General features: G+C 42.8%; 1 protein-coding gene across 3 annotated transcripts in view; it reads right to left on the bottom strand.

Moving 5' to 3' along the window:
• USP4 (ubiquitin specific peptidase 4) overlaps positions 1–23110 on the bottom strand; it is a 70271-nt gene that overhangs the window by 10193 nt on the left and 36968 nt on the right. The window contains exons 14-20 of one of the 3 annotated variants that reach the window (XM_053294346.1): positions 16343–16534; positions 15065–15153; positions 14023–14241; positions 13870–13940; positions 12807–12922; positions 11615–11764; positions 10597–10700 (exon numbers count right to left, since the gene is read on the bottom strand). In XM_053294346.1, coding sequence (XP_053150321.1) covers positions 10597–10700; positions 11615–11764; positions 12807–12922; positions 13870–13940; positions 14023–14241; positions 15065–15153; positions 16343–16534 — 941 coding nt within the window. Of the gene's footprint in view, positions 1–10596; positions 10701–11614; positions 11765–12806; positions 12923–13869; positions 13941–14022; positions 14245–15064; positions 15154–16342; positions 16535–19977; positions 20102–23110 lie in introns of those variants that run through there. The other 2 variants (XM_053294345.1, XR_008315814.1) reach the window with 2 other exon arrangements.

The following is a 23110-nucleotide window of genomic DNA, read 5'->3' as shown; positions in this document are numbered from 1 at the left end:
TCTGGACCATTTCCACTTGCTGTTGTAGTGAACACGAGTGGATTTCTTCCTTTCATTAAGGAGGATTTCCTTCAAGAGCTTATCCTCCACGTTCCACAGGACTCCGTTCAGAGTTTTTAGGTCGGGATGGCAGAGCCTTCCTTTTTCTTGTAGGAGAAGATCTTTGTGTTGAGGCAGACGCCTGTGGTGACCCTTCAACAGTCTGAGTGCTTGCTGAAACCATGGCTGCTGGGGCGACCATGGAACAATCAAGATGCAGTTTGCCAATTCCTGCAGGATTTTCGCTAGAATTCTGATCAACAGAGGATAAGGCGGAGAAGTGTACAGAAACTTTCAACCCCAGTTGAACTGGAAAGCATCCCCTTTGGAGCCACGGCCGATGCCAGCCCTCAAGCAGTACTGGGGGCACTTCTTGTTCGTGAGAATAGCAAACAGGTCAATCTGTTGTGTATCCATACCCGGAACAGAAGGAGGTATTAGAGAATGACCTCCCATTCATGTTGCAGATAAAGTGAGGACCTGCTGAGATGGTCTGCCAAGATGTTATCCACTCCTTTGATGTGACTCATGACCAGGCCTATTTGTTATGCTATTGTCCAGTTCCAAATTTCCAGACTGAGCATGCAAAGGAAGTGAGAGACCATCCCTCCTTGATGATTTAAGTAAGCAATCGCTGTAGTATTGTCCAGGCTGACTTGGACGAGCTTGCCTGTTAGGGTCGGCTGGAAGGATCTGAGAGCTTGAAACACTGCCAGGAGTTCCAAGAAGTTTATGTTCATCTGGTATTGGTTTGGTGACCACAGGCCTTGAGCTTGAAGATCTCCACAATGGGCTCCCCAGCCCCGTAAGGATGCATCTGTCGTCAACCAGGTCGAAGGTTGAAGTACACAGAAGGGGACTCTGGATAGCAGGTTGTTCCGTTTTGTCCACCACTGTAGGGACACAAGGATTGGCAGTGGAATTGTTAAGTGCATCTTAACGAAATACAGACAGAAACCAAAGTTGGACACCAGAGACATAGTTTGGTGAAGTGCACAGTGGAATTGCATGATGCCATCAGGCCCAGTAATTTCTGAACTTCGTGAGCTTTTTGTCTGGGTTGCATCACGGAGGAGATCACTAGTGCCTTGATGCAGAGAAAATGTTCCTCGGGTAGAAATGCACGTTGCAACTGTATCGAGGACTGCTCCTATGTAGTCTATGTGCTTGACAGGTTCCAGTCTGGACTTTGTCCAGTTGACCTGAATGTGCAGATCCTCAAGTAAGCACAAGACTGTCAAAACTTGCAAAGCTAACTCGTCTTTTTGCCTTTCTGCCAGGAGCCAATAGTTGAGAAATAGAAAAATGGTTAGGCCCTGTGCCTGAAGGTGAGCCACGATGATGGCCATGCATTTCGTAAATACACAGATGCTGTCACCAGCCCAAACAGCAGGACATTATACTGGTAAACGTGGTGCCCCACCGTAAACCTTAGAAATTGTCTGTGGTTGGGCTGGATTGTGATGTGGAAATATGCATCCCAGAGATCCAATGTTGTGATTCATTTCTCCCTGTGGAGAAGAGGAAGGCTGCTCTGCAATGTTACCATGCGAAACTTGTGCACATCCACATGATGTTTCAGCCACCGCAGGTCCATGATTGGTCTTAGTCCCCCGTCTCGTTTGGGGACCTGGACGTAGAGAGAGTAAAACCCCCGCCACTGATCTGTCCACCAAACAGGCAATATCGACCCCTTGTCCAGGAGAGTCTGAACTTCCTCCATCAGTAGTGGAAATGCAGGCGTGTACTTGATCCCACTGAATGCCGGTACGGTCTTGAAATCGATGGCATAGCCCATTTAGACTAGGCAGAGGACCCAACAGTCTGATGTTATGTTGTGCCATGAGAAGGCATGACTTGCCATTCTGATGTTGGAGGCAGCTAGGATGGTAGTTTGGAGAGAAGTCAATGGTGGTGACTCATGGGTGAGGTGAATCGGTAGACTGACCCCCTGATCAAAGATGCTGTTTGTTGGAGTCAGCAGGTTTGGGGAACTGACCCTGCAAGGCCCTAGACTTTCGGTTGAAAGGCTTCCTTCCAAGGTGTTGGTAAGGCTTGCGCAAGTCTCTCTTGTCCGTCTGCTTATAAGAGAGTATTGCCGTCTACCATATTGGGCAGGTGCCGAAAATGTTTTTGCCGTGGATTTCTTGATGACTCCATAGTGGAGTCCATCGTTTCACAGAAAAGTCCTTTCCCACCAAAGGGCAGATTTTCTACTCTTGCCTCTCATGTCTGGCTGCAGCGCAGTGAAGTGTAGCCAGGCATGTCTCCTCAATGCAATAGCACCAGCTAGGGTTTGACATTCAGTTTCTGCCAGGTGTTTGGCACTGGTTAACTGTTGTTGAGTGAAGAGAGTCACTTTGGTTTAAATATCATTAAATTTTGCCAGGAACTCTTCTGCTGAGAGGTTGGCTTGCAATAGATCGTCCCGGGGGGAATGGGTGTATTTGGCAAAGCAGGCAGCATAATTAGTGATTTTCACCACCAGGCATGAAGTAGAATAACTTTTAAGCCCTAAGACATCCAATTTCTGACCTTCTTTGTGCCCTGGAGTGGTATGTTGTCTCCCAGATTTGGAGGAGGGTGCGCAATTCACCGCCACCAAATGGGGTGTGTGTGTCTGTCTGTCTGTCTGTCTCAATAGGAAATCATCTTCCTCTTCTTAAATTCTATATAAATTCTTCAGTTACTTGGAGGTTGGAGCAGAAGTTTGTAGAGTTTGCCAAGCAGATTTAGCTGCCTTGGATATAACTGGCAGCATGAGAAGGTGAACTGGCTGGGTTGAGGCAGTGGAACTGAAGAATTTATAGACAGGATCTTCCAAGTCTAGAGTCTGCTTCTTCATTTCCAGTCCAAGTGTTGTTGCCATTTCAGATATCTGATGGTACAAACACATTTCTCAATTTGGCAAAATGTTATCGGTGGGTACCACTTTGAGAGCAGGATCATCAGGGTGGTCAGATGAACTTGAAGATGTAGATGAATCAGATTCATAGTCTTCTGTCAGTATCACGGTTCATGGTCCAGAAGGGGCAGGGTGTCCCTGGGGCAGGCTGCCCCAGAAGGGGCAGGCTGCGTTAGCCGACTGCCCAGCAGCTGCGAAACCACTCTTTTCAGAGGGGAAGGGAGAGCCGACAGACAGGAAAAGAAACAAAGCATAGTCACAAAACTTTGCAAGAAGTCAGTACCGAGGATTCCACAGTCAGGATCAGGGGTGAACATGAATCGTGGCCAGTCACAACAAACAGGTCCAGATTTCCAGGTCAAGATTGCTCACGGTAAGGGCTAGTCACCACGGACATTGTTTCCAGCACAGACCCAGCTTTCAGGCTGCTCTAAATAGGCAGTGTGCTGAGAGCACCGCCCATCACTGCAGCTGGGCCTTGTCAAGGAGATGCAGCCGGGTCAGAGCTGTAACACCTGTTCCTTCTGGCCAGCCTCTCTGACCTACAGTGTTCCTCCCTCTGAGCCTGTTCTCTGGCCAAACATCGCTGTTGGAGATCTGGGGCAGGCACCTCAACTTCATCAGCCTCAGAGGTTTCGTCAGGAGAAGGGAGGAAAGGAGGCAGAGGAGCCTGCAGGCCGGTCAGCTCTGGTTCTGCTGAGTCAACCTGCTTCCCCTGCTCTGGGTCTTCATCTGAGGAATCCTCCTCCATGACCCACATGGGAGTCATCACACAGGGACCCTCTTCTTAGAGACCGTTTGAGTAGTGGAGGAGGTTGTGTCCAGGACTATAGTCTGCACTGGCTAGCTCTTTTGAGATTGAGGTCGAGGCACCTCCATGGTCTGAGTGGAAATGTATAAATGCAAGACAGGACACTTCAGTACCATGTCAGTCTCCAAAACTGGAAGAGTAACCTGCGTTGATATTGAAGTCACAGAGGGAGCCAGCAGCAATGGGGTGACCTGTGTCAATATTGTGACTGTCGCGGTCGGAGCAGGCAAGTCTGCAAATGGAGTGTCTTGCATAGCTATCGGAACCATCAACGTCGACTGACACTCTTGATGTCAAGGTCGATGTTGACACTCGGTTTTGAGCTGTTAGTAATGGACGATCCAGGACTACGACTTCTGGGGTAACAGGGTGAGGTCGAGGCGTCGGCGCCAATTGGAGCATCATCGGAGATGGAGTGACTCAGGACCTCAGTGGTAGACTGTGTGCTCTTATCCTGATGTTTGTTGTGTGGTGGTACCTCTCTGGCATTGGAGCCCCAATCCCGAGACTTATGCCTTTTATGATGGGATGAATCTGTAGACGGCTTTGAAGCTTTAAAGTCTCAGTAGAAGCTGCAGTGGAAGCTCAGGTCAATGATTTAGAATGTGCGACGGCAGTCATCGACTTCAGCTTCGATATTGCGTTCGATGTCAAGCCTACTCTGTGAAGAGCAGATGCAGCTTGAGGAGGTGAGCAAGCTTTTTCTAAACAGAACAACATCTAGCCTTTCCTCCCTTCAAACTAACACGAGGGGAGGAGATTTTTAGGCGCTGGTTTCTTTTTAAGGGATAAGTCCTAGTCGTGTGTGTGTGTGTGTGTGTGTGTGTGTGTGTGTGTGTGTGTGATTTGCCAGGGCTAGAAAACTCCAGTGTTTTTGTCTGTCCCTGCCTGGAGAGATTGGAGTCAGTTAGGGCTGTGGGAGGACCCACATCCTGTGTCGGTTGGAAGCCTACTCTCTACGTAAGAGGTGAAGGCCCGAGAGTATAGCAAACAGAGCATAGCGGGCAGGGATAGCAAACAGGATGTTCGAGTTTTGCAGGAGTTTAGTGGGAAGTGTGCGGGGGAGCCTGGAACAAACCCCAGTGATCACAAGGAGCCTGGTGGAGAAGAGAACGTAAGTACAAATCCCTCCCTCATATTCTTGAGAAAGGCTGTTTGGAGGGAGCTGGTCTTGTGGTAGCAAGCATGACTTGTCCCCTTAGCTAAGCAGGGTCCATCCTGGTTGCATATGAATGGGAGACTAGAAATATGAGCATTGTAAGATATTCCCCTCATGGGATGGAGCCGCTCTTGGAAGAGCAGAAGGTTTCAAGTTTCCTCCCTGGCTTCTCCAAGATAGGGCTGAGAGAGATTCCTGCCTGCAGCCTTGGAGAAGCCACTGCCAGTCTGTGAAGATGATACTGAGCTAGATAGACCAATGGTCTGACTCAGTATATGGCAGCTTTGTATGTGATAGTTAAATAGCTGACCATTACAGCTGAGACCTATCTTTCTAATAAACTATCTCAATACTGTAAACAGCCAAGAAAAACAGTGTGAAGATAGAAAGTCAGCAGGGGAGGGGACGCTTCTTAGTGTATTGCAGAGTGCCACATATATGACTATTTGCCCCATGGGCAGAAGTCATGGATGTGTGCTTGGTGCAAGGATCTCCTGGCTCTCAGGGAACAAATTCATTCCCTTGAGACCAAAGTGGAGGATCTGGAGAAGCTCAGAGAGACAGTGAGGCATGCGGACAAGACCTTCAGGGACCTAGCAGAGGCATCCCACTCCAGGGCTGGTAGGTCCTCTGCTGTAAAGGAGAATGAAGGTCTCGGGCAAGGAGGACATCGGTCTGAGAAAGAGGGAAATGCTCCTTTAGAAGGAACCCCTTCCATGGATGATGAGCCCATATCCTCTCGCACAGGGGATACTCCTCCAGGGGTGGGGGCCTCCTTGTAGTGGGTGATTAGCTCATTAGAGGTATAGAGAGATGGGCTTGTGACCCGCATGTTGACTGCACGGTGACTTGCTTGCCTGGTGCGAAGGTTGCAGACATCACACAGCATCTAGATAGGCTCTTAGGCAGTGCTGGGGAAGAAACAGCTGTTGTGGTGCACGTCGGCACCAATGATGTGGGGAAATGTAGTCGGGAGGTCCTGGAAGCCCAATTTAGGCTGATAGGTAGCACATTGAATTTCAGGACCCCCAAGGTAGCATTCTCAGAAATGCTACTTGTTCCACGTTCAGGTACAGTGAGACAGGCAGAGTGGAGGAGATGTTGGTGGCGGAAGGAGGAGTTTAGATTTGTTAGGCACTGGGATACATTTTGGGGCAAGCAAGGCGTGTACAAAAGGGACGGGCTGCACTTGAACCAAGACGGAACCAGACTGCTGGTGCTTACAATCAAAAAGGTTGCAGAGCAGCTTTTAAAAGGACACCTGGGGAATAGCCGACAGGAGCTGGGCAGTATTGGGTTCAGCAAATGCTATCCTTTAAAGTGCGAGGGTTCAAAGGATTCAGATAAAACAGAAGGGGACAAAGCTGAACCATATAAAGAGTAGACAGAAGGCTGTGCCAGCTGGTCAAAGAATCAAAAGAAAGATAGCATACATCAGGTGAGAGATTAAGCATATAGGTGCTTATATGCCAATGCCAGAAACCTCTGAGCCAAGATGGGTGAGCTGGAGTGCTTGGTTGCTAACACAGAAATAGACATAGTGGGCATAACAGAAACATGGTGGAACAGTGAGAACCAGTGGGACACTGTTATCCCTGGATATAAACTCTATAGAACGGACCGGGGAGGGGGCGCCTTGGAGGTGGAGTAGCACTGTATGTTAAAGAAGAGATAGAATCTAACAAGCTAGAAAACCTAGGTGGACCGGAGTCCTCCACAGAAACCCTGTGGGTGACAATACAAGGCCTGAAAGGAAACGTGCTACTGGAGACGTGCTATCGCCCTCCGGATCAAAACGCTGACAGTGACTGGGAGTTGCAGGAGGAAATCAGGGAAGCGTCAAGGAGAGGCAGGGCAGTAATAATGGGTGACTTCAATTACCCACACACAGACTGGGTAAATTCACAGTCAGGTAATGACAGAGTGGTCAAATTTCTAGATACGGTGAATGACTGTGCCCTAGAACAGTTGGTCATGGAACCAACCAGAGAGAAGGCGACCTTGGACTTAATCCTGAGTGGCACCCAGGACCCGGTGTGTGATGTCAGTGTCATCAACCAACCCTTTAGGAAACAGTGACCATAGTGCCATCAAATTCAGCATACATGTGGGGAGAGAATCACCAAGGAAGTCTAACAAGGCATTTTGAATTTCAGAAGAGGAAACTTCTCCAAAATGAGGAGTATGGTGAAAAGAAAGCTGAAAGGGAATATCAGGAGAGTCACTTCACTCCAGAGTGCATGAAGTTTACTCAAAACCACAATACTAAAAGCCCAGTTAGATTGTATATCCAAAAGGAGGAAAGGTACCACTAAGTCTAGGGGGATGCCAGCAAGGCTAACAGGTAACGTCATGGAAGCCATAAAAGGGAAGAAGACTTCCTTCCGAAATTGGAAGGCCTGTCCAAATGAAGAGAACAGAAAGGAACACAAACTTTGGCAAAAGAAATGCAAGGTGACAATAAGGGAGGTGAAAAGAGAGTTTGAGGAACATTTAGCTAAAAGCATCAAGGGGAATAACAAAAACTTCTTTAAATACATCAGAAGCAGGAAACCTGCCAGGGAGGCAGTTGGACCATTAGGCAATGAGGGAGTGAGATCTTAAGGAGGATATGGAGGTTGCAGAGAAGCTATATGAGTTCTTTGCATCTGTCTTCATGGCAGAGGATACTGAGCATATACCTGTTCCTGAACCAGGCTTTTCGGGGATGGAGGCTAAAGAACTGAGTCAGATAGAAGTGACAAGAGAAGATGTTCTAAACTGTCTGGAAAAAACTAAAAACTAACAAATTGCCAGGGCCAGATAGTATTCATCTAAGAGTCCTCAAAGAACTCAAATGTGGAATTGCTGACCTCCTTGCTAAAATATATAACTTATCCTTGCAATCGGGCTCTGTACTGGAGGACTGGAAAGTAGCAAATGTAACACCGATTTTCAAAAAGGAATCCAGGGGTGATACGGGAAATTACAGGCCGGTTAGCTTAACATCCGTTCCAGGCAAATTGATAGAAAGCATCCTTGGGATAAAATTGTAAAGCACATAAAAGAACAGGCCCTGCTGGGAGCGAACCAGCATGGCTTTTGCAAAGGTAAATCTTGCCTCACCAACCTTTTGGAGTTCCTTGAGTGTGTCAACAAGTGTGTGGATCAAGATGATCCAGTTGACAAATTATACGTGGACTTCCTAAAAGATTCTGACAAAAGTTCCTCATCAAAGACTCCTGAGGAAACTTAGGGCTCATGGGATAAGGGGACAAGTACATGTGTGGATTGCTAACTGGTTGAAAGACAGGAAACAGAGGGTAGGTATAAATGGAGAGTTTTCACCATGGAGGGAAGTAAGAAGTGGGGTACCCCAGGGATCTGTACTGGGACCGGTGCTTTTTAATTTGTTCATAAATGATCCAGAAGTAGGGGTAAGTAGCGAGGTGTCCAAATTTGCAGATGATACCAGACTCTTTCGTGTAGTGAAATGCAAAACTGATTGTGAGGAGCTCCAAAAGGATCTCTCCAAACTGGGTGAGTGAGTGACAAAGTGGCAAATGTGGTTCAATGTTGGCAAGTGTAAAGTGATGCACATTGGGATGAAAAACCCCAACTTCAAGTACACACTGATGGGATCTGAGCTGTCGGTGATTGACCAGGAGAGGGATCTTGGGGTTGTGGTGGACAGCTCGTTGAAAGTGTCAACTCAATGTGTGGCATCTGTGAAAAAGGCCAATTCCATGCTAGGGATCATTAGGAAAGGACTGAAAATAAAATGGCTAATATTATAATGCCCTTATACAAAATGATGGTGCGGCTCCACCTGGAGTACTGCGTACACTTCTGGACATCACATCTAAAAAAGGACACTGCAGAACTGGAAAAGTGCAGAAGAGGGCAGCCATGATGATCAGGGGCCTAGAGCATTTTTCTTACGAGGCACGAGTACAACACCTGGGGCTTTTTAGTTTAGAAAAAAGACGACTGCAGGGAGACATGATAGAGGTCTATAGAATCATGCATGGTGTGGAGAAAGTGGATAGAGAGAAATTTTTCTCCCTTTCATATAACACTAGAATGGATGCCCAGGACCACTATCCAGATCCAGGGGTCATCCCATGAAATTGATTGCCAGGAAATTTAGGACCAACAAATGGAAGTACTTTTTCACACAACGCATAATCAACTTGTGGAATTCTCTGCCACAAGATGTGGTGACAGCCAACAACCTGGATGGCTTTAAGAGGGGTTTGGATAACTTCATGGAGGAGAGGTCTATCAATGGCTACTAGTTGGAAGGCCACCTCCAGCCTCAGTACCTGTTGCAGGGGCAGTAACAGCAAGAGAGATGGCATGCTCTCAACTCCTGCCTGTGGCTTCCAGCGGCATCTGGTGGGCTACTTCGTGAAACAGGATACTGGACTAGATGGGCCTTGGGCCTGATCCAGCAGGGTTGTTCTTATGACACCGTACCCAAGGTTTAGGGCATGGGAACATCAATCGGAGATCTCGGTATTGAGGTGTCAGGGTGGAGCGCTTCATTGTAAAGGGCAGCTCTTAGCCACAGCAGTCTATTCTTTCTCATTTGATGAGAGAAAGTTAAACAAATCTTACAGGTGGAGGTGTGTTCTTCCCCCAAACAAAGCAAACACAAATCATGATTGTCTGCTGACAGAAGTTTAGTGTTGCAGCGAACACAGAGTTTAAGTGTATTTTTTCACTTATTTCTCAATCTCATTATGAATAAGAAAAAGTTAAAGGTCATAACCGAATTAACGTCTGTCCATTTTGATCAAGTTAAAAGTATTTAGAGTAAGAATTGTCTGGTCCAGTCCGAGTTGTTACATGTAATAATCTAAACTATTTTTATTCTTTTTTTTTTTAAACACAGAAACTGTTCCGGTCCAAGGAGCTCACTGTCTGCGGTTCTGACACAATGGCGGTCAGAAAGGAACTGAGGTGGAAATGTTAGCCTGCCCACACTGAGGAAACTCACCACGTGCAAGGGGCGGGGCTAAGTGCTTCTAGGAGCCAGTCAATTCTGCCCGAATGGTCCTACACAGGTGCAGAACCCACTCTTATGATTGCAATGGATCACAATACAGATCATAATTTAATTGTTAATTTGAAACTAGAGAACAACAACATGGGCCCTAAATAGTTGTCCTAGCTGCGACAAATATGTGCATAACCTTAAAGAAGTTAATTTAGTGTGATATGAATATTCTTATGTCTCTCTCATCCACTGTTATAACTAAGTATGTGTAAATGACATAATCATGCCTCTACTTCCCTGCCCTCCTCTTGATATCTCCCAAGAACCTGCCTTTCTTATTAACTGAGAAACACTGTGCACATCAATGTCACCATAAAATAAAAATAAATAAATCCACTGTTCAATCATAGGATCTTACAACTTATATGGACCATCTTTTTGATGCAATAAGTGTCCCATATGTAAGGGATCTAGAAGCAAACACCTTTTGGACAATATAAACAACAACTGCTTTTCCCTGCCCACAGTTCTTCATCTGTGCTTCCTGTAAAAGCATTCTTTTATACGTCATACCAGGTAGCCCTAACAGCCAGCCAGGAACAGAAACCAGCAGTGGTTCTCTATGCAGCCCTTCTCCTTTTATCTTGCTTATTATTTAGTAGGCATATTTTAAAGTTCTGAAGAAGAAGAACTTTACTCACAGTGGCCCACACCCATGCCTCCATAGTGATTGGAAACAGCAATGAGGTCATATATGTATGGGCTTGCTGCTGGATCACAAACAAACCCAGACATGTTCAAATCCCTAGAATAAGTCAGAAAGGAACCATCGATCAATCAATCAGTGACAACAGTACACAGTATCATTAAACTGTCAGACAATAATCCCCGAGCAAAGGAATTCTGTGGGCCCACAAATGGTACAGTATGTTCTAAAGTGTCCTGTTTTAGTACCAATTGTTTTTACACTTATGAGCAGTACCAATGAAGTTATGGATACAGGCAAGCGGGTCACTTCACGAGATCAGTCTTGTTCCCACACAGTGCTCAAGTACCTCATTATCAGGACACAGCTGTTCATGAAACAACATCTACAATACAGGCATTACTTCATGGTGATTTCCAGAACAACTCGCATCTTCCAGCTGCTACATTTTCAACAACAAGCAATGATAGTCATATCTGTGGACAGCCTGGTTTATACAGACTAGTCTTACAACACTTTCAACTAACCTTAGGTAATATTCTGGTGCATATTTGAGTAAGCTAACTCAGCAGTTGTTGCTACACAGTTCAGTGCTGTGTTTGACGCAGATGGACATTCTAGCACTACTAAGTGTCACAAGAAATGTCAAGCACGCCACACAAAAGTAGATAGAAATAGACAAGGTTGATAGAAATATATGACATTTTGCCTTCTGTCCAAGGTAGACCATCTGCAAAGCAAATCTGGGATGGACATGTGTGTTAACATCCCTGGGTTCACGTAGTCTTGAACTATGCAGTTGATTTCCTCTCTAGTGCACTATGTCACAACATAAGTCTATGACTGAAGTGGGTCTTAGAGGGCCTCTGAAAGACATGCTTCTGAATCCTCATGTTTTGAAGGCTAATGTTTAGTTGAGGATCAAAAACAAGACTCCAGGTTTAAGTTGGGTCTCCAATCACTGAACTCAAGAGATTTATTTCCTTTGACCACCAATATAACTGAAATCCTACCTGATTGGGAATTCCACCACAGTGTCAAGCTTATCCCTCCAGTATCTGTTATATGAGAAGCGTTTTAAATGCACGACCAAAATACGTGGAAGTGACCAGAGATCAAACTTCTTGGTGGCTTGCTGGTGTTTCTTGCAATTAGGACAGTACCTGAAAACACAAATGTAGACATAATCAAGCAAAGCCAAATATTACTGCAGACACCCTTCTTGTTTCTTTTAAAACATTACAGTTTGTACATATTAGATGCATCTCTAAGAGAGGCAAGTACAAATATATATTGTACTGGATATATAGTACAACCCATATGCTGAGTAAAGAACTACTGGATTAGTAAAGTTTTATGTAATATGACAATACATAATGGGTTTTTTCTTCTTCTGTCTTTTATACCATGTACCTTGAGAGAGAGAAATCTGGAAGTCTAATTAATAATGACCACTTGTATCTTGCTCTAGATAGAATTTATAAAGTGAATATCTTATTCAGAAGGTGCAGTTACAGAGATAATACACACTTTCCAATGATGACCCATCTCTGAGAATTGTCTCAAGGATTTTCTTTTCAACCATCATGAACTGGTGGCAGACAAAACTAGGCTAAGCACTTGCAGTAGGATCTGAATGGGTTGAGTTTCTTGCAGTTAAAAAAAATCTGCTGATTGGAAAGATGTTGAAGGAGCTGTAGCAGAACATTATCTCTAAGAACTAGAGTTAGAGCATGGCACATTTTATGGTAGCCAACAGTGGAGGCAGATCTAATAACTTGTTCTTCGATTGAGGTGGATCTAAGCATTTATGAGGGGAGTAGGAAGCACAGCAATACCCTGCCAAATCTAATCATCTGAGGCTGAAAGCCTTGTGGTTTCAAGGCAATTATTTAAATATAATCCCTGACATACATAGCAGTACATAATCATACCACCTTCTCTGCGACAGCATTTCATACATGCATGTTGTGGCAGGTAACTAATGTTTCCCATGAAGCACTGGTCTTACTATGTCGAGGTACTTTCACACTATTTCGCCATGTGAAATAAAGCCATCTCAAAAATGGCCATACAAATCAGCCCTTCAAGCTACGTTTTCTATGCTGCCTGCAGAGCAAAATGCACAGATAAGCAGAAATTTTATTCAAGCACTGGTTTTTAAAATACAGCTACAATTACTAAGAGGAGACAAGGTAAACCTACCAGGGGTCATGTTCACCAAGTGTTTCCATTGTAGTGAAGAGTTCTATGCAATCTCTAAGAGCTACAGTAATTTTCTTCTTCTGTGGCTGGAACATACTGCTGTGTTTCTCAAATGCCTACCAAAGTGAAACAGAATTTCTTCTAGTATAAAATGCCTATCAAATTCTTCTAAAAACCAGAAATGTGCATGAGATGCTTCAAATACTTCAGGACAAACAGTGTACACTGTTATTTCAATTTAGTTTTCTGCATTCTTCTCTAGACGGCACCTGCTCATGTGTGCGCTATAACCATGAGGCCTTCAGTTGGAATGTTTTTAAGATCCCCAGAACCAGACAAGAAAAAGCAAAATGATCAACTAAAGCAGTTTCTGTGGACCCCCCCCCAAAGGAACCACTTCATGTGTCTTCCTACATGGATGCCACTTCCATGTAGGAAAAAATGAACACCTCAGTAGATGGGACAATTGGCTGGCACCAAATAGGAAGTAAGAGTGTACACAACATGCACTTCATTGTGTGTGATACATGCAATTGTGTGTTTTTCCATATGAGCAGATATGCATATTCATCATATTCTATTGTGAATTTGCTTTTTTCAATGCAAGACTGATGTCTATAAGAAGAGAGTCATGTGAGAAGCAGCCCAAATAGTTGCACAGAATATGTATGTGTATGTAAGAAGATGGACATCTTGTCTCTTTTTTCAGAAAAGACAAAGCCTGGACTGAGGAATTCATGATTCCATTTGAATGTCTGCCTCTCTCTACAAGAACTACAGTAATACAAGAACACTACTAATGAAAATGCTTTACACAAGCTTCAAAACAGAATCACTATTGTTTGCATGAAAGCATTCAAGATAGCCATATCCATGCTACAAAGCAACTTCTTCAATTCCTATTTCAGTCTGATCACTTCAAATATTTATTTTCTCAGTGCCACTATAGAAATATGTCTAAAGAAACAACATCATCTTGTCTAACTCCATGGCATGAGTTAAGTAGCTAGACTCTAGCATACAGTACTGACTATTAAAGAGGGGAAAGAGAAGAGCTAATCACCTGTGCCTCTTGTTCATCAAAAAGCAACTTCCGAGTGTCAGAATCCCAATCAATAGCAAGAGTAGCATGGGCTGAAACAGAAGAACAAGTGAGAGCTTGTAAATCTGCAAGAGATGAGAGGTGCCAGGAGTGACATTTAGAAGGTGTACTTACAACTCAACTTGAGAATTTTCCCCTCTGTGGTAAGGGAGTTTATCTCCGACGTTCCATAGGAATTGACAACACTGAAGCTGAAGAGATGCTTCCTGTGGTGTAGATTCTCCTTTCCCAGCTCATCCTGGATGCAGTCTTCTGATTGGCAGGCATCTGTTTCTAATACTTTCTCCTTACTTTCTTGCTCTCCATTCTGATGTTCCATCTCTTCAACTTCACCTGCTATACATGTCAAAGATTAATAGTGTTTCTTTCTTTGTCCCACAAAACTAGTCTCATTAACATTTGCAACATCTTAATGATGTGATGAACAACTGACTAAATACTAGCTTTGGAAACCATATAACTAAGGACCAAACTATATGTTAAATACATAACTGGCCCCAATTTAACTAGATAGCAATCATTGATGTCCAATCTTTGAGGGGTGTGTGTGTGTTTTAAACCTTTGCCCCCCATTATGGCCCTGATGTAGACTGAGGATCCTGCAGCTGTCATTTTACAAAACAAAACAAACCATATCAGAGTGTTAAAGTAACATGCAACTTGGCCCTAGATCAGATATAAGTGAGGAGGAAGCTTCTATCTTAAGTGCAGATCCCAGAATTACAATATTTAATAAGCTGAGCATTTGAGGAACATTTTAGCTGTGTGTGGCTGAAAGGTCAGCATCTCATTTTTCAGCTTCTCTTTCAAAAAAATCTCTAAGCAACTACATTCCACTGCATATCAAATTTTACTGGCTGACATACACTGGGGCAGAGAGGGGGGGGACATTAACAGTCCTTTTAATTTCAATGGGGCTACTCTGAGTCATCTCCTTCAGTATGTCAGCCAGTGTTTTTAATTCATAGGTAAAGACGGTAACACTCCCCCACCCTCAGGTTGGATAAAAAACCTGTGCAATACCACAACTGAACATTCAATGAGAACATATCCTGCAAAAAGGCAAAATATATATTGAAACAGATTTTAATTTAATCAACACTGTGAGAATCTGAAAGTGTTTAGAATAAGTAATATCTATATTAGGAAAGTTTACCTTCAGCTACATCACTAGAGCCATTGCAAGTTCCACTATCTGGACATACATCAGAATATTCTTCCATCAAAGAAAGTTTTACATAGCGGCTGAAACAAATAATTTTTTTAAAAATTAAACATTAACAAGAGTGATCTACTGCTACTTGGCCTGACTTCATAACAAACAAGACTATCCCACAATGTTCATTCATTATCCATACTGAACAGCGGCACTTAAATCTTACTGTTTTCAATTTATAAAGTAATGTTGTGCTGTCGAGTCGGTATTGACTCCTGGCAACTCAGAGGCATGTGGTTTTCTTTGGTAGGATACAGGAGGGGTTTTCCACAGCTATCTCCCGTGCAGTATGAGATGATGCCTTTCAGCATCTTCCAATATCGCTGTTGCCCGATATAGGTGTTTCCTAGTCTGGGAAACATACCAGTGGGGATTCGAACCAGCAACTTCTTGCTCCCTAGGCAAGTTATTTCTCCACTGCGCCATTAGGACAGTAATAATCTAGCAGTGTAAAAATTGTGTCTCTTTTATGATTGGTAACACACATGTATGAAAGTATCCTTAAATCCCAAGTTTCCTTTAAAAAATGGAAACCCTAGAGAAAGTAAAGTGAAATAAAACATCTGAAAGCTAGAGTAATATTATTATTATTTTTTACTTGCTATAATTGCTGTCATGATGGAGAGTTCTCCTAGCACACACAGTGTTGTAGTATAGTCATTTCCATAAATTTATGGAAAAAGCTACCTCACACAATGCATAATTTATGCAGAGAATTGATGTGCCAAAAGCAGGGACTGCTTTAAAAAAATGTTTACACAAATTCACGGAGGATAGACACATGTCTATTAGCGATGACAGCTAAATGGGACTTCGGTATGAGAGTGTTATACACACAGGATGGCCATCACTTCATGCCCTTCTTGTGAGCCTCCACATGCATCTGACTGGATGATTTCGCACTTGTCAACCTTTAGCAGAGAGAGATATTAAATAATATAGAAAACCTTGCAACCCTGAAGGCACTTACAGGTTTCTGGAAATGCTTCATGATAATGTTGTACAGCTCCTATATTCAGCTTAGCTAACAGAAAATGTAGGACAGCAAAGATTCAGCTAAGTAATAAGCAACACAAATTATCCAGGTTTCATCATTATAACTGCCTTCACTTTGAGACATTGCTGCTGCAGTGTAACCGAAGAAATTGATTCAGTGCAACGGAAAAAAATGATTGCTTCAAGAAGCGAGAAGGCTACCATGAGTGGGTCCTTACTTACCCAATCCTCTCCATTATAACACTGTACAAGTGATCTAGGGTGAGCTTGTGTTTGGGTATAGCTATGAGTAGTGGTTGGCCATAAAGAACAGTCCCTGGAGTAGCACTGGATTGTCTTGCTTTCTTTTCTCTGAAGTAGACTGAAAGAGTGACGTATTCAGCACCATCCTTGGTTGATTTGTAAACCTCATATCTGCATGAAAAAAGAAGAAATCCTTACAGAACTGGCAAGATCACGTAAATCTTGAGCACTCACAGTTGAGCATACACAGCTAATATTCTCAAACATTTTCATGTCACAGCTTTTGCTCTAATAGCTTGTTCTAATCTCCTTCCCTTCTGTTTTAATCCTATCCTTAAACTAGCCCCCAAACCCATTAAGTGTCTAGAACATTGTTAAGCCTGTGAGCCAGGGGTGGCACCTATTAACCATAAGCTTGGCTCCCTGACTAGTTGCTTACTGAGTCCCTGTGAAGCTTTGGCCCAGCTGAATACTCTGCACATGTATTACTCTGCAACATGAATACTCTGCACAGTCCCCCTGGAACCATGCAAGAGTAACCACCATGCAGTGCTGCGCTTTGCCCAGTGCTGGTAGGGCTTCTTTAAGGGAAATGGAGCCCTCTTGAGCCTCTGCACCATCTTGGAAGACATACACAGGGTGCTAAGTAAGGATTATAGTCCTTCTCAGCACTTTACCCAATAGATGCTGTTTAAAGGGCATACATAAGAATCAAGGGAGCACGACAAAGGCAGAAATGAAAGGAAAGGGCCATGAGTGAACTAGAAGACAGGTCATGAGGACAAAGAAAAGACCCGCAAGACTGATCTGTGGCAAAGAAAGAGAAAGAGTAGAGTACTGTGCTCTCAGACACCGCTTAGGGGGTAAATTAAAGCTCCTCACAAATATCTATTACAAGCCACTCCGTTTCTTCCCTTAACACCCCCACAAACCGTGCAGGATATGAAAGGCCTCCCCATCCAGTAGTATTTTCCACACCCACTCAATAGCCCAATTGATGTCTTGTGGTGCTCTCTCACCCCTTCTCCATGAGGCAAAGCATAAGGACTGTACCTACTATAGCCACTAGACAGGAAACATTCCACCCCTCTAAGTGACAGGACACTTGTATGTAACTAAGTGCACAGTATGGGTGTGGATGCATAGGTACTCTTTTTATTGGAACTTAGCATCAACATTTTGGTGACTCAACCTTTTCAGTCTTATTAACACTGATTACATCAACCGCACATCCCAATGCATAAATATTGCAACCACCTGCTAACATAACCCTTCAGCAGCCCTAAACAGATGTGCATGTGACAAGGTGGTTACCTAGAGATCAGACACTGTAAAAGCAGGAAAGCAAGAAAATTCCAAATTCAAGATTTATTACGTAACTCTTTCCCCCTCCTGCTTCTGCTAAAGAAGTTACAGTTTAAGTATCTCTGCAAGTCCTCACTGTAAGGGTATTGCCATGTGGAATATCATCCCCAAAGCATGATGTTTTTATAAGATCATATTCAAGAGCTTTAATCAGATATTGGTACGAATGAACAGTTCTGAGGCACCATGCACTCCAACGTGAGAAATAATTGAACACACACACACACACACACACGATTTTTAGATTTTAGTTATTTGGTCAAATTGTAAACCACCCTGAGATTTTTATATAGGGCAGTATAAAAATACACCAACCACAACGATAAGCATATTAATACAGACTTCCAGGACTGAACTATACTCATCAACACATGCAATAAAATTCAAACAGCTTCAAGAAGCAGCAATTTAAGAGGTTAAGCACCCTCTCCTACCTGCCACTGCTCTACTGCAAACACACATTTGGAGCCCCACCCAGGGGGAGGGGACTACAGTGAAAAAGCAGCACAGGAAGAGTGTTGAGCACACCCTCCTCCCACACGGCTTCTTAGCTTCGAGTCACTCCCTTCTGAAACTGCTTTGCTTAGAAGCATCTTTCAGAGCTCGCTAAAGCATATTTTTTGAGTACTATGTAGTTTTGTCCTCAGTTAAGTAGAAACAAGGAGCAAGCGTGGGCAAGGAAAGAAACCCTAACCCTTTTGCATATCCTGGGTGGCAATCACTATGGGTAAGCATGTTGTTACTTCACCTCAAGGAACAGCCAGCAAAAGATTGCTATTCAGGACTCAAATTACAAACTGTACCTAATCTCTTTCGGAACTACATCATTCTTTTCAATGGAAAAATTATCAAAGCAGTTCATATAGAAAGAGATGGCAACAACTAAGTTTCTCTGTCCCCAAAGAGCCCACAAACTAAAGAGTCCCAATTTGCTGTTTCTCTGCTTAATATAAAGAGCATTACCAATTAGAAAGATGTCTCTCTATCCAGGTAGCAGGCATAAGGAAACAACTGAAGACATCTCTTCAGCCAAGCTTTTTAGCTATTTAATAGTCACCTTAATTGGCACAGCAGGGAAATGCTTGACTAACAAGCAAAAGGTTGCCAGTTTGAATCCCCTCTGGTACTATATCAGGCAGCAGTTATATAGGAAGATGCTGAAAGACATCATTTCATACTGTGTGGGAGCAGGCAATGGTAAACCCCTCCTGTAGTCTGCTAAAGAAAACCACAGGGCTCTGTGGGCGCCAGGAGTCAAAATAAACTTGACGGCATACTTTACTTACTTAGTAATTTTTATGGGCAGCTATTTTAATTTGAACTTGTTTTATTCTTGCAAACTGCCTAGAGACTTTGGTAGCGTGTAGTATACAAATATGTTAAATAAATGAAATCTAGACTAGATATAGAACTAGCTTTTGCTAATTTTCCTGTCTTCCATATCCCAAAACACTTAGATTAATCTGTGTTATACTTCAGTTGGAGACACAGAGCTAACATTTCCTACAACAGAAACAGCAGGGACCATGGTAAACCACAACAGACCTACCTCTAAAGCAAATGGCAGAACCAGTTAAGACATTTCTACTTCAGAATGTACAATATCTAAGGAAGCAACATTTCTAGGATCATATTCTATCCTAGTTTCCAGCTGTACTTCCTTCAAGACATATCGGATACAAGCTGTTTCTAGAACCAGAACAAGACTAGTCTATCAGATACTGCCGAATAAATCTTAAGTACCAGATACTAAATTCAAAATTCCCATATCCATTAAATATTCCACCAGCTCTGAGAATTTCTGGATAGACACAATGGAAACAAGCCAGACTAAGTTTGTCATGACTGTGTCCCATTGAAATGAACTAACTTAAGTTACTAACATAAATAATTTGACTCATTTATTTCAATGGTGCTTGGTCATGCCTAATTTAGTCTAGATCATGCTCCAGTGCATGGAAAACAAGAACACGGTAAAGTAGTTGACACCAGAATGCATCACATCCTATGCTAAAATTTCAACGGTTTTCTGTAAGTTAAAGGTGACCTGCAAACCAGTTTGGCAAAGTTTCATCAGTTTAAAATATATATGCTGAATGCCCCCATTATGCAGAGTAACAGAAGAGAGGCACTCAAACTTATCAGTCTTTCAGTCCTCATGACCCAAAATCATATTGGGGGTGGGGGAGAAAAAGAAAAATACAAAAACTTTGCTTAAGTGTGCAATGTAATTGGATAAACACACTTACCTGACCCCCTTGTAGGCTGGCTCCATGCTCCAGCAGGATCCTGGGTGATGTGACATCACCATCATGGTGCATGCTGGGGCGTTACATCGGAGCAGGAGCCTAATGGGGCTGGACATCATGGGACCTATGGGAAAAAAATAGTAAGTGTCCGGGCTGTGTGCTGAATGCTCCTTTTAGTTAAGCCTGAACAAAAAGGAGCATTCAGCACAAATGACCCATGTTGATGTAGTTTTGTCACACTGATTTGCAGATCACCTTTATTATCATCTGTCCATTGAACTTTCAAGAGGAGGAACATCTTTCCTTAGAATGGTTGATCCAAACAGCAGCATTCCTAGTCCACAACATTATTGTAAATACTTTAACTCAAGCTCTATACTGCTTGCACTCAAGAAACCCTCTAATGCTTCTGTCAATTCCACATTAACCAATCCTCCAGTAACTAATCCGCAATACAGATTAGTGAAATCATTAGTGTAAGTATTTCTGCTATACAAGATACCAGGAAAAGTGACTTCCAGAACTTGCAGTCAAGAATGATCCAATTCTCACAAGTTACTGAAAAAGAAAAAACCCATAGAAAGATTAAAGGGCCAAAACAATGAGACACAGGGGATTCACAACTGGATCTCCCAATGTTTTCTTCCATTTAAAAGCAGCAGGGGCGAGGGGTGCTCCAATTTTGATCAGACTAGTGTGTCTCACTACACAGTTTTCCAATCTAAACCACATACAAAACTATAAATCCCATAGCATAAAGAGATACAGGAACCTCACTTTAATAGTCACATATGCATGGGTTGTTAGAATGCATTATTGGATAATACTAGGTAAATATCTTTCATTTAGGGTATTCCCAGTTTATGTCTCATTGGAACAGTAAGCAAGCTAGCAGCCTGTAGAAGAATTCTGCTATCACAAAGTTATTCAGTTTATGGATAGACAGCAGTGCCATTTTTCTATTATACAACAGAAACTACTATCTAAAATGATTTTGGATGAAGTCACATCTAGCATACCTCTTGAAAACTATACTGTGAACTGTGTTCCCTCTAAGGCATAGGCGTGTGCATGTGCGCACGCTCACAAATTTTTTTTACATCCATTCAGTTAATTTTAGATCCCGTTCAGGTTGAATAAAGAGGCCCCATTCTGAATGCACGTGCACACACATTGCCTTGATTCTGCCACCCAGAACAAAACTCATTCTGTACACAGATGAAGAAGAAAAAAAAGAGGTAACACTGTGTGCAACTGTTTTCAGATACTGGATGAATTCAGACATCACACCAAGCCACAGTTAAGGAAGCCAAACTATGGTTTAGAGCGATATTTGAACTGGCAAAGCTATAGATTGCTGTTGAGCAGCAAACCAGAATCAGGAACTATGGTTTTATGCAGCTAACAATTCATGGCTTGTGCGAACAATAGGGTGGATAAAAATTGATCTTTAAAAAACTAAATTGGACTTAAAATATAAACACTACATTTCTAGTTCTCATTTTAAAAAGGTTAAAATTAGATCTCATTACAAACATGCTACAGCAACAGTCTCCTAAAAGTGAATTAATGACTATCACATACACTGAGTTATCTACAAATCAAACATGGGCATTTGTTTCACTTTCTTCTCAGGAAAATGGCTTTCATCCACCTAGCAGTGCCCAGCAACTACCACCGCTTGCTTTCAGTTTTTGTTTTGAGCCATTTGGGAAGGGCGGTATACAAATCAAATCAAAAAATAAATAAAGCAGACTAAAGTCACATGTGCAAAGATACAGGCTAAACAGTAGAGTGGTGGTTTTGTGGTGCGGCTGGGCCAAGGTAGAGGAGCTAAGACAGAGACAATATAGAGAAAAGGAGGTGAAAACACAGTGGAAAGTAAAAAGGGAACATCGCCACAGAAAAACTCATAGCTTCTGAGCATAAGAAACATACTATATGGGAATATTTTGAAGAAATGCTTTCCGAGGGTAGATCAGCACCATTGTTTAGGAAACATGTGCAGAAGTATCAGTGGGAAGATTGATTTAAATCAGTTAAAACTAAGGTTATTTCTTGGTGATATAAATAAATTATTTAAGTTGCCTTGATTTAAAATCGATCCCTCAAGGCCAGGAGTGGTTTGGCATGATGACTAAATTGACAAACTATACTTGCTCCACATCCAGAAAACATCTAGGATATGGGGGCTGTTAAACAGATGGAAAATGAAGCAAGCAACTCATCATGATATGCATGTTTGGTAGTTTGGAAGCTCAAACCATGTTTTAGTGTGATGTGAATCGAGTCATATAAATAACTTCCACATTTTTAAGAAATAAAACCATTCATATACAAATTAAAGGAGTCAGGAACAGAACATCTGAATTCTGTTTGCATTTGTGGAGCTTAGGAAACTTCAATGGTTGATCAAATTATAACTGAAGTGTCAGCATCTTTCATTAGTTAGCTATAAATTACAAGATTTAATCTCATGACAAGAAAGCTTCTAACAAAGTTTTTAGGCAAACTCGAGCTGACATATGTTAAATTCTAGTTAAAATGAGACTTAAATTTCCATGATCACAAATTCTGCATCCAGCATAAAACAAGTTCACATCAGCAACTACGTAAAGATCTGGATCGTGATCCATTGTAATCATAAGGATTGGGGTCTGTGCCTGTGCAGGGACCTCGCGGGCTGATTGAGTAGCTCCTCGCAACGCCCCGCCTGCGCCTGCATGTGCAGTGCTGAGTTCATTCCAAACGCTACATGCTCTGCCTTTTCCCTTGGGGAAGCAGGTTCAGATTTGTCACATGCTCATCCTTGCATTTCTAGGATTTCATCTTTGCATTTCTATGACAAAAGGTTTAGTACTCTGCATTAGAAACTGCAGCTAGATTGCATATATACAGAGCAGCAAGTAAGAGAGTCTAACAATTTATCAGGCCACCACTGCACCTAGGTTGTGGAATCGATTTGACAACTCAATTGACAATCTTGGAGTGTGCTTGAAAGGTTCATATGAAGGAATATGTATGGGGGGGGGGGGAATGTTCATGGTAGAATTAGAGAGTCGATGCATGAATAAGGTAACTAAGTTGCTATTGGTTCCTGCTTACAGAACCTTCCTGTAATTACATGAATTTT

Source organism: Hemicordylus capensis, chromosome 2 (genome assembly GCF_027244095.1).
Source record: "Hemicordylus capensis ecotype Gifberg chromosome 2, rHemCap1.1.pri, whole genome shotgun sequence".
Taxonomy (NCBI): Eukaryota; Metazoa; Chordata; class Lepidosauria; order Squamata; family Cordylidae; genus Hemicordylus; species Hemicordylus capensis.
The sequence above is the reverse complement of the archived record's forward strand: the minus strand, read 5'-3'. Positions and strand labels throughout refer to the sequence as shown.